Below are 12,650 nucleotides of genomic sequence, written 5' to 3'. Positions count from 1 at the left end.
GCCAGTAAGATACAAATGAAACTATCTTCCTTTGTTTTAAACTTAAGAAGTGTTTAGTCTTGGAAGTCAAAGTAGTATAGTATGCATACCTTACTTGAGAATATTAGAAAATTTATGTGTATTATTTACTGTACTAATAACACTAATGACCTTTTCTAGTTTTCTGCCTGTGAATGCATAATTATTTGCATACAATGTTTCATGTAAAAAATATGACACAACCACTTAACTGTAGGAAGATTGGCAGAGGAGGTTGAAGCTGCATGCTTATTCTAGCCATTGGTGCCTAAATATCACACTACATTTAATATATAATGTCATATACATACTGATGTGAGCATAATGTACTGCTAGTAGCTCAGCAGAATGAGAATTTAAGTACTGATGAAATGTCAGTCTTAATTTTTTATTACCTTAGCTGTTGGCATTTTATGTCAAAACCAGAGCTGACCAAATACTGCAACATGCTATGCATGGAAACACTTTAATTTATTTATGTCTTGCAGATGTACAAGTGGTCTTTTAATATAGTCTTTCTAAGATGTTTGTGGCCATGAAAACTAGAAGAGATTTCATCAGATTTAACACCTTTATACACTGACTAAAAATATAGTCAGAAGATGGATAAGTAATTAAACTAGTTACATTGGATAAGGAATCTTAAATTTTGTGCTTAGCAAAGGAAGAAATTAAACTCACCATGTAGGGTCTTTGATCAGAGTTTTTAGTGTATCTTAAATACTTATTAAAATTGTGATTCTACTGATAAGTTAAACCATCTACGGGTTGAAATATTTTTTCATGAATTATTGTTTAGAACCTTATTGCTTTTCAAATAGAGTTAATGGCTGAGAAAAGGGGAAGTGAGCTCAAGGAAAATTGATTGCTAAGAATACTGTGTGCCTTAGCCATATCTCCTCATCAGGAAAGTGGGTTCTTTCTGGCAGAAATAAAGAGCACAACTCTCCGGTGGGATTGTGTTGATCAGGATAGAGAGAGGATGGAGGAGCATCACAGTTCTGCCTCATCTAGCTTTGGGTCTGCATGAGTAGAAGCCAAAAAATGTATCTGAGTAGGGCCCATCTGCATTGGAGGGCGTTGACAGGGCCAAGCAGGAGAGAAGCTGCAGTGGTGAGTACCTGGTGAGCATTAGCTTCCCACAATTCTACCTCTCATCCAGGCTCTGAACATCTAAGCCATCACCTGGTTTGGCTGAAGCTGGGTTATGTTGTTTATAAACCAGAACAAACTTCTGAGCAGGTGATTTTTTTAGGGTACTTTTTCATGCATGTCCTTTTATTTTTCATGCCCTATATAAGAGGTTTTTCATTTTTGGCAGACTGTCTTCTCAGGGCACTCTGAAACTGGATTATTTACTACAGGTGGACCCAGATTGCTGGGGTAAGAAAAGCCAGCAACATATACTCCCTTGAAGGACATAAATTCTGTTTTAAAACTCACTGAAAGAAAAGTATTGCTGATATGTGTGATATTTTCTATGGGAATGGCAACCAAAACATTAATAATGGCTTTGTTCTATCTTTTTCAGCTATCAAAGGCAATTTTTAAACTGTAAGAGTTTCAGGTTGCTGTATATACAAAAAGGAATTGTGATTTCAAATTATAATTGGAGATGTGGTAGTAGAATAATGAATGGGAATAATTAATAGAAAGCTAATTGGGTAACATCAGAAAAGTTTATCCTGGTATATTGGGACTGCATGCTTCAGTTGATACTTAGTGTACTTTTGGGATTTTTGGTTGCACCGCACCTCTGGTTCTGATAGTATATTGTATTATGAAGAATATTAATAATGCTGCAGAACAATTACTTGTTCATTTGCTAACTGATTAAAATTCATGCATAATTTATTGGAACTGGGAGAGACTTTATAAATAAGTCTCCTTGGCCTCAAGAGCTTAAAAACAAAATGTGTATGCTAATATAAGAATGTGCTTTACTTCTTAACATAAAAACTAAATAGATGATGGTCTCATTCATATGAGATTTTATTTGTGATAATCGTGCTCTTAATCAAAGTATATACTTCTAAATATAGCCATATGTTTTAGAAGTTTATAACTTGGAGCTGGTAGTGCATCATGCTCATCAATGATGATGTTTTCTGCTATGTTGACCTTAGAATACATTAGTTTGACATTTAATATGTTAGCTCCACAGCAAATAAACTACCCTTGTTATGCCCAGCTGCATTTCTGAGCTTTGATGCAGGTAGGAATCTAAATTAATTCATAAGCACATATATTGCCAAAGAAGAGGAAAACATTAATAATGAATTGAGGTACTTTCTATAGTTTTGTTTATCCTGAAGTAGAAATGGAAATACCTTGGAGCATTCACCTTTTCACTCTGGGAGGAAAAAATCAGCTCCCATTACAGCCACTATGACATTACTACAGAATCTCTGGTCTCCAAACTGAGTGGTTTGAGAAACAGCCAATTTAGAAAAAAGTCTGAAAGATATGTGCAAAAATTTGGGAAACTTGGTTGCTTATAGAGCTAGTAAATAACTATACTATTTGGAACAAGCTGTGGTACATGGAAGGGAAGCTTTGCTGCTGGAAATAGAGAAGCAGGCAGAACCAGGGAGTCATTAGCTGAAGTTCACCGTGCAGGGAGGATGGGATGTCAAAGTCCACCATGTGTTCTGTCAATGACACTGGTGGGATCATCCCTGGGAGGCAGAATACATGCCATGCATCTGTGTCTTAATTTCTGTTGTGTAAAATGTAAGGGTCCCCTGCTAGCGAAATCTTAGGGTCTGGGGTTAAAAGTTATTTTTAATGTTCTGGCCATAAGATCCCCTCTACCTGCTCAGAGTTGCTGATTTGTTAGTTCTGCATCACTGCTGTGTGAAACCTCTGTGTGTACCAAATTTAGCATTGTTGCCTAATTAACTGTAACAAATTAGCTGAAATATGAGCCATCTGGAATGAAAATGAACCTTCCATGTTTATCAGTGAATTCATTTTATTAGAAAAATACTTGTTGCTTGTGATTGTTTCTTAAATCATGCTGAGGCAATGTTCCTATGTTAACATTTCTCAGGGTAGGGGGGACCACCCCTTCTTGTTTGGTCTGTCATTACCTTTTACACTTTTGCAGGTGCATGGAAATATGTAGGCAGGCAGAAGCTGATGAGCAGAGGGGATGACAAAAGGCAGCACACATCCTATTGTTCAAGTTTCAAAATCAGTAGTAACTTACTAAAAAATAAAATATTATATGTTGTTGCCATATGTCTTTATTTTGTCATTCTCCTGGCAGTTTTGCTCAATTCTGAGTATTCTGAATGCCTGTAATAGACATCTGTATCCTTTTCCCTAACTGCATCCAGTGAGTTTCAGATTAACTGCAGTGATACTCATTTTTAAAAATATTCTGTGCAGGGGTAGTGTATCATCTATTGCAGCTCTTTCTATAAGGAAAGTGCAAATGTGGCTTCAGTCAATAAAAGAAAATCTCAAGTTATTGGTATAGTAAATTATATAAATGAGCATAGTTTTTTTCAGAAAAAATCTCAAGTAGCAGCAAAATATAATTCAGGCAAGATTTTGTGATCCCTAGCTGAGAATTTTAAAAGGAAAATATAGCATTGAGCAGATCCCAGTAGTGCACCGGTCACTTCCATCAGCTGAAATTCTCTTCAGCTCTTCTTCATTGATGTCAGCTTGAATTTGTTTCTGTGGTTTGGAACCTTTGCTGATCAAACTCTGACAACTTCCTGTGTGGACAGCCCTCCTCTTGGTGGGTTTCCCAGCTTTTGTTTCATGGCTGGCTCATTTTTTGTGTCCCCCGCAGAGCCGCCTCGGCCGATAGCACCCCCGCAGCTGCTGGGCGTTGGGCCGACCTACCTGCTCATCCAGCTGAACGCCAACTCCATCATTGGGGACGGCCCCATCATCCTGAAGGAAGTGGAGTACCGGATGACATCGGGCACCTGGACCGAGACCCACGCTGTCAACGCGCCCACCTACAAGCTGTGGCACCTGGACCCTGACACCGAGTACGAGATTCGCGTCCTGCTCACCAGACCGGGCGAGGGCGGGACGGGGCAGCCGGGACCACCACTCATCACCAGGACCAAGTGTGCCGGTGAGTGCTGCTCTGGGAAAACCGACTAAAAACCCAAACTGTTCACTTTATGGTCTAATTGATTGGTAGGCCTGTGGGCTTCAATTTACTTGTATCAGGAGTTAAGGGTTCCCTTCACACCCACAGGATCTCCAAGCTTCTGGATCAGCAAGGATTTGCTGTGTTCTCTTCTGTGCCTGGTCATTGTCTAGGTTTCTAATCTTTGGAGGGTAGATTAGGAGGCAGGAAGTTAGAAATCTAAGAACACATTTTGCTTCTCATCATGTGAGGAAGGGGACCTCTTGATTTCTGGGAAGTCCTGACTTCCTTGTTTCTTCACCTTTGTATTTTCAATTACATTTTAAATAAACTTGCACATAAAGCAAGTTGCATGGGAAAAAAGCATATATTTAAGCAATAGAATAATGAAAAAAAAATGTAGTGTACTTCTGCATAATTTGTCTTTTCCCAAGCAATTACGTATGGCCTGACAGAATCTCCAAGAACTAAAATACAAATACTAAAGTTTCTAGCTATGGCTGCTCCCCAGGCACCCTACCAGAGTCCAAGAAGCATTTGGAAAATGCTCTCAGGCTCATGGTGACTCATGGGGCTCTCCTGTGCAGGACTGGTAGTAGGACTGAATGATTATTGTGGGTCCGTTCCAACTCAGGATATTCTATGAATCTCTAAATTGTGGAATGCAATTAAAAGTATAAATGGAGTGCTTTCTCCATTTTTTACTACTATCATCAAAATCAGACTGCTGAGCCCTGCAGTCTGCTTCCTGTTTCTTAGAATGCCCCTACATGGCTAGCACCAAGCAGTTTTTGTGCTATATGCTGTTCCTTCTAAAGCTACCTGAAGTTATTTTAGTCTCAGCTTTCACAAGAAGAAAGATAATACCTGCATCTCATGGTTGCAAGGGAGAAAAATTATAGATTTGAATCTCAGACTCTGAGGAAAGTAAGTATAAATTAAATTGTGTGTTTTTCCCTCCTACTCTCAGGACTTCCAGGGCCTGACAGTATTTTAAAGTTGGCACAGTATTAGATGTAGGAAAGAGTGCTGATAACCATCTATTAAAAATCACATTAAAGAAATCAAAAGGACAAGCTGAAGTCTCAGGTTTGCGTGTGTGATGTATATATGTGCATATGGGAATCAGAAATAAAAATATTTTTTTCACAAGTTGGAGATGGATCTGATAGATGACTATGCATTTTGTTTACTTAAGAAAGAGTGTCGGGGTCTGGATCAGAAGCCAGAACTTCTAGAAGACATTCATAGGTCAGTGGTTATGAATTCCAGAAAATTAGAGAATCTGTTTTAAAGTTGTTCATAGTACTGTCTGAAGCTGATGCACAAAACTGGAGTAAGACAAAATTGAAGGCATCTTTTGGAGTTTGTGGCCGTTTTTATAATTTAGTCTGTCTTTCCAGTGAAATAGAAAGATTTCTGTGTCTATCTCAGTTAAAGTGTCAGTCTTTGAGATCTAAGTAAGGTTAAAGTATTGGTTTATTGCACAGAATGGGTTTAGGCATTCTTCTGAAAAAATAGGAATTAGAAAACTGCTTCTGTTTAAAGAGGCTCATATTAGACTAACATATTGAAATGGTCAAGTTGTTTTCCTAGCACTTGAAAAAATATAACTTAATCTACCCAGTAAATATTTTTAGTTGAAAAGGAAGTAATGAATTATGTGACATATTTTAGAAGCCTGTTAGGGGAAATAAGATTATTGTGGGTGTGGGGTTTTTTAAATTTTTTTTTAGAATAACTTTCACATGTAAGGCTCCAAAATCTAGTCTGGCTTGAGAAAAAATTCAACTTAATTTAATCCACTGTGAAATTAAGCAGATCAAAAAAATACTTGGGCAGAAAATTCTGAACTTTGTGGCAGCATTATTTTAATCATAATGACATTTCAAGCTGTTTACCTTGCAGTAAGACTGATTCTTCCTATTCCATTAAAGTGAAGGCAAATAATGGTTATTTTAGCTATTTTCAGTTAGAAGAAGGTGTGTCAAACTAGGGTTTATGCAGGCTGAAATATTGTGCCCAGCATCAGGGATGAGTCAGGGACAGAACCAGATTGAACACTCTGCTGCCTCCTCACCTGTCTGGAAAATGAGACAGACCTTCCTTTTCTGCAGTTTTTTTTTCCCAAGGTTTCTGATAGATAACTGTAAGTCCTCATCAATACGTTGCTGGTTGTTTTTTTTTTGTTTGTTTGTTTGTTTTATATTTTGCTTGTAAAAGGCAAATTATAAACATAAAAATTAGTCTCTTGCAAAGGGAAGATTTATAAGAAAAAGCAAAGATAATAATGGAATATCTCACCCTTCAGTCTCTGCTGCTGCCAGTGTTGTGCCCGTGACTGGCAAGTGATTTACTGTGCTGTATTGGATGACATCTCTGCAGCAATATCTTCTTTCTGGAGTTTCTTCAATTATTCCTAATTCTTATTTCTGACAAGCTCACTTATTTTTCAGAGAGATACTCTCTTTTCTGTCAGTGTTCTTTGTCAATTTTGTCTTTCTATAAGTTTTATATGTATTAGTTCAAATTCTGAAGCAAGTTATAATTGATTATCTGCTCACTATCAAATGAAATGGTGGGAAATAAATTATTTTTTAACATGAAGTTTGCTCTCTATACAGATTAAAAAGTGTGCATTAGTGAACGTTGATCTGATGAGATTGTGAGGATTAAAGTTTACATTCCAAGTAGCAGCAACAGGAAACTCACAGAAAAAATAATGAGAATAAGCTAGCATTCTGCTCTCTGTTTGTTTAATACTTAGGCAAATAACAGCATTGTTTTCAAATGAAGTTTAAAATATTTTCCCCCTGTAATTAATTCAGTATTTATAATTTCATGCTATTTATTTATAACATATTATTGATCAGTTGTCCTCTGTTTTGCTGGAGGCATATTCTACTCCTTAGTGATTTGAGTGATGATCATACTTACCTCATTGTCACACATGCACTTTTATTATTAGGTATTTAGATCATTTTCTGTCTTCCTTATAGCAAAGCTAGAGTCTGGTGACTCATTTACTAAATGTTTCCACTAATACTAAACAAAATTGTTCTTTAATGAGGGGATAATTCTTCCACTGGTTAAGTCCTCTGACAACCTGTTTGTCTACCCAGCATTTCTCAGGTAACCTTTCCTGTGCTGAAGCAAAGGTATTTTGTTAGATGTGTTGTTTCATCAGTCTGTGATTAAAGATAGTGCTGAGCAATCAAATATAGGAAACCACTGAGTGTTTTTAAATGACTGAAATCTGTAACACCTAGAGCAAAACATTGTTTTCTTACATTATCCTTTGTAAGAACCAGGTCAATGCTTTGTTATTTCCTTTTCTAAGCACCACCTAGGCTGATATGGTCAAGGTATTGTGATCCCAGCTGCTGATGCTGAAGGGTAGTGCCTCAGTTCTCACAGGGCACCTGAGATTTATTTCATTCTGACTTTGCCTCTTGCCTGGGGTCATTGCTCAGATTATTCACTTCTCCAGGTTTCTAACACCAAAACAAAAGGCAGAGAGTAACACTTTAACCAGAAGTAACCCTTAAGGCTGTTTTCTGTGGCTCTGGGGTGTGATGTCCTTCTAAGCATATCCTCTGAGTTGTTATTGCCTTTCTTCCCTTGAAGGGGGTACGGGGACAGAGGCAGGGTGCAGAAAATATGTAATAATCTAAAATTGTCCACTTAGCCTGCTTTTTCAACTCTAAATTAAAAGTTGTTCTCTTGCATTGGCAGCTGCTTCTGAGTAACAGCTCACAGCTCAGTTTTATGATTAACTGATATTTTAGTGGTGAAGGAGGTCAATAGTTCAGCCTGTCCAGAGCTTAATATATGTACACAGTGGAATTGCTTGCTCCTACTTTACTGAAGTTCAGCATGAGAGTGTACTTTTTCAAAAAAAGCATGAAGAATTTTAAAGCAGTTAGAGAAAACAGTGCTGTGTGTTTTCATTTTTTTTTGGTTTTGATAATGAAATGAGTAAGGACGGGGGGAAGCTTTATATCTTTAGGAGAGTGAGATAGCAAAATTATTTCTCAATTATATTATAATTATTATTACTATTGTCATGATTGTTATTTCATTGTTCAAAATCTTTATCCACCACAGAGACCTGCTATTGGTAGGAGTTAGCCTCAAGGCATGAGAGCAGGAGATGCTGGTTCAGCAATGCAATGCTGGCACATGAACACCTGCAGCTGAAGGCTCAGGAGCTGGGCTGCTGTCTGCTGCCTTTTTAAGTGCAGAATGTTTGTGCACAGTTTCTACATACATTAATTTCAAAAACAAAATACATAGAGATAAGAATACTGCTGAGTTCTTCTCTAACAAACAAACAAAAAAAAAAAAAAGGAAAGCATGGAAAAATATCAGAAAACAAAAGCAAGCTCAAAGGCTTTTGATTACTGTCTTGGGATTTATAACAGAGGGACCCCAGAGAGGTTGCCATTGAGAAAGTGACCCTGCATGGCCATCTGGAGAACTCAAATGTTGTTGTGGTTACATAAAAATTGTAAATGATTTTTAAAATGAGTGGAGTGAGAGGGACATTGCAGAAAATAATTTTCTTGTGCTAATGCAGGACATGTACAGAGCTACTTGACTCAGTGTTTGTTCCATTTTACACTTGCAGGTCCAAGGCAGAAGGTTCAGAGTGGGGATCTGGATTTGTAGGCTTTACTGTGTGCTGCAAAAAGAGAATTTAGGACATTGGAGTATGAGGCAATGTGTTTTAAAATTGGGTAGAGTCAACATTTCAGGAGGCTCCTGGATTATACAGCACTGAACAGATAAGCTGTGCTCTTCATTTGCGTCCCTTGCAGTAGTGCAACTGCAATTATTAAAATTTTAAAAGCTAATAAAAATACAGGAAAGTCTGTAATTTTGAATCTCTTTTTATTTTTTTTTTTTTAATGGGGACAGAGAGAAATATTTACCTTTACAGAAAAGCAGATGTCTTCATGTTTCAAGCAGAATTTTTATCTTATGTCCCTCAAAGTAGGTATTATTACGGACTTAGACTATAGCTTCAAGAGCAGCATGAATACATTTTGAGTGCTTAAATTATGTGCTTTTATTGCTCATATTTTTGTTGTTTACAGTTTGAATGCATTTCAAGGACAAACTAAATTAATATCGTACTTTTAAAAATTATTTTACATTTGTCATTCCAGAAGAACCCTCATTACACCAATATTTATAAGTTGCTGTTGTTTTTACAAATGTGTTTGGCACTTGTGATTGTTTCTGGGCTTTTGGCCAGGTAGTAATTGGAACCATTTAAGATCTTGCTATCAGATTCCAAATGCACCAGAGTCTTGTTCCATATAGGTTTACCAACTGGGTATGATATGGGGAGGTGGAGCAGGGAGATTTTAAACCATGGAAAAAGTCTGGACTAAGGAACTTCATCATATTCCCATTAAGACTGAATACTAGAATTATTATTAAGAAGGCTTCCTGTAGAAGAGCCATCTGATTTGGACCATCATCTGGCACCAGCAACCATGTTCTGCTTATTGTGCTGCTTGCCACTGCTGAGATACCCATACCACATATAGAATCCTAATGAGGCTTATATCCATAAGAAAGGACTGTAGTGCAGCTGACTTTACCTAGCAAGAGACCAGGCAGACTGCCCAGCCAAGCTCTTGTCAGATTGTGTAAATTAAGCATGGTATCCTCTTTTTCAAAGGAGTGCAATGCTGATGACTCAGTTGAATTGGCAGTAAACTGCAAGTTCAGACACTGACCTCCCCTAAATTGCTTTTCAACTTTTTTTTGTTTGTTGTATTCAGCCTTGCTTAGTATCATTTATATGGCACTTGCACCTGCAAGTTGTCTCTTTTGTAACTGGAAACTTTCTTCCTGCAACATTGCAAGTGCCATGTTATACAAGACGTGGATTTCCTGAATTATCTCATGCTTCATTTTTGGGAATGGTTTTGTTCGTGGCTAGTTCTTTTTGTAGAATAATATCATATTCATCAGTAAATCACTCTGATGCTCTTCACTTAGAGATAGGATAGCAGACCTAGGTAGGCAGACCCTCTAGCATGGTCACTCACATTTCAAAGCCTCTGTTGTGTGCAGTGGCCTCTTCTGCCTTCTTTCTGAGGTCTCTACTAGTGGGCAGGGAGAGACAACCTACAGCAACACATGCATGTGGTCTTTGGCATTTGACACCCTCGTCAGTGAAGGTTTTGGTGCAAAGATTTTGGTTAAAGTTACTGGCTCTCTTTCTGGTGAAGGACACGAGGTCAGGATATGCCTTCATTGTCTGGTAGAGGTAGAGGAGGAAAAGGAGCATCTACAAAGACCACACAGAGCTCTCCTTCTCTCAAGCAATTTCTGCATCTCTTGCCTCACCTTGGTTTGTTTGGTGGCTTTTCCCAGAGCAGAGTATGCCACAGCACACTGAGACTGTCATGATTTATCCAAAGTGCATGTAACTAGTCAATAGATCACACTTCCAAGAGGAGCACTGTCTGTGGCTAGGAAATATATTGCAGTACATTAATCCATGGTGCCCATTCCAGCTGTAAAAGAATGTATGTGGGCAATAATTCATATTGCAGCACTTGAAGTGCTGTGGGTGCACCCAGGCCAGATAACTCACAGCCTGATTAGAGCTTCTGTGAAGCTGGGGGACTGATGTACACAGATTTTTGGTCTGTGTCTGCTGCTTAAAAACAAGATTGCAGGTTGAGATAAACTTTCCCTTTTGGAAGGTTGGAGCTCTTTTTTTGAACTGTGACTTCTATTTTCTAATTTCAGCTGAAATAAATATATACATATATATTTTTTTTAGCATGATTGATTAGTGTGTTTGATGCTTTAGTTTGGTTTCATAATTAAGGTCTCTCAATGGTTCAGGAATGCAGTATTAATTTTATAGTGCTTGAGAAGTGGTAAGTACATAAATAAAACAAACTTTTATAGGACTGGCTTTTATTGTACATTCATTTATCAGTCTATTAAAAATTAATCACTGAAAATTTTAATGAAGTTTTTTAAGTTGCTCTGATCTTTACAGCTCCAACGTGTTCTGGAAGCATACTAATTTTTCAATTATTGTGGCAGAGTAGTGTGGATTAGATATGGAGGGCTGTGAGTGGCAGGAGTGGAAGGGTAAGAGAGGAAAGCAGAACCAGCAGCCTGCACTGTGGCAGGGAGTGTTGATGAGATTTACCAAACACATTCAATATCTTTTGTCTCTCTCGAAAGCCATTACAGAGAGATATCATGTCATTTTTCCAAAAAAGCACTGGTTCTTACACACATCAATTCTTTGGACTTTCTTCTGCTAGACAAATATTTGGGTTTTATTTAAGTCTTGTTTGTTCTTTTATTATTTTTAACTTTGTTTCATTTTAATAGTGAGCACTATAAGTCTTTTCACTTAATTTGAACCTAGACTGTATGAAGTGGACCTGAGTGAATTTCACTCTCTTCATTTCATTTTTCAGTAAATCCTCCTGCTGGTGCTGAGAGGAGTAATGGACTATGTGGTACTTTTACATGGAATGAAATAGCCTCCATTTTAACAATGAGTTGGGGAGCATATTAAGCAGCAATTGATGTCAAGTTACACATCAGGTGATCAGTAGGTCCAGAAACCTAAAAATTACCTTTCAAGGATCTTACTGTAACCTGGTTTTGTTTGCTGTTTTCAAATAAAAATCTGGAGCAGTCCTGGAAAGCTCCAGATGCCTTGAAAAACAAACAATAAAAATACTGACATAAAGGCTCAGGATCATCCAATTAATTAAAAGCTTGTCATCTTTACTTTAATTCTGAACAGAATAATGGAACAGCCAATACCAAGCTTGATTAATGAAGAATTAAGGAAGGAATATAATTAGAGACAGTCAACAGATTTATAGAATGCTCTCGTCAGAATAACTTGATTTTTTAAAAATTTAATTACAGATTTGGTTAATAAAGCTGATATTGTTCTTCTCTAATGCATTTAATTTGATATAAGGCATTTTGATTAGGAAACCAGAATAAAATCAACTCAAATAGGGAAGAACTGGCTTATATATCTAAAACTGCTTTTGTGGATTAATTGAATAAACACTTCTGTTTGTGTCCTATCAGGAACAGTTCCATGTAATTTATAAAGAAAATGTAACTATGATAAAGTTGACAAATTATAGAATATTATGAAACTGGTAGAAGAAAAAGCCACTTGAAAAAAGTGAAAAAAGCCACTTGAATTCTAATTTAAAGTGGTTTGAATTGGCTGAACCTTATCTATGTTTCAAGTACAACATGTGCAGTATAATAAAAACAAAGTAGGTGATATGTACAGAGTGGGAAAAGAGATCTGAGTGTCATAGGATATTAGGGCTGAGACTTAGGCACTGGAACTAGAAGAGGTCCTGTAGTCCTTGGCCTGTAAACCAGAGCAAAATTTGTCCCTCTTTCCTTATCTTTGGAGAATGTTTTAAAGCTTTTGAAGGGGTAATCTTGAAATTGTTTACAAAATTAGTTTTGTTTTGACCAAAGTCTT

The 12,650-nt window shown here is 37.3% G+C and overlaps 1 protein-coding gene across 4 annotated transcripts in view; it reads left to right on the top strand.

The window, feature by feature from the left end:
- Positions 1-12,650, top strand: part of PTPRK (protein tyrosine phosphatase receptor type K) — a 374,772-nt gene that overhangs the window by 212,837 nt on the left and 149,285 nt on the right. For all 4 annotated transcript variants that reach the window (XM_079332191.1, XM_079332189.1, XM_079332188.1 and 1 more), the window contains exon 7: positions 3,824-4,117. In XM_079332191.1, coding sequence (XP_079188317.1) covers positions 3,824-4,117 — 294 coding nt within the window. The remainder of the gene's footprint in view (positions 1-3,823; positions 4,118-12,650) is intronic.

This window comes from Erithacus rubecula, assembly GCF_903797595.1.
Source record: "Erithacus rubecula genome assembly, chromosome: 2".
Taxonomy (NCBI): Eukaryota; Metazoa; Chordata; class Aves; order Passeriformes; family Muscicapidae; genus Erithacus; species Erithacus rubecula.
The sequence above is the reverse complement of the archived record's forward strand: the minus strand, read 5'-3'. Positions and strand labels throughout refer to the sequence as shown.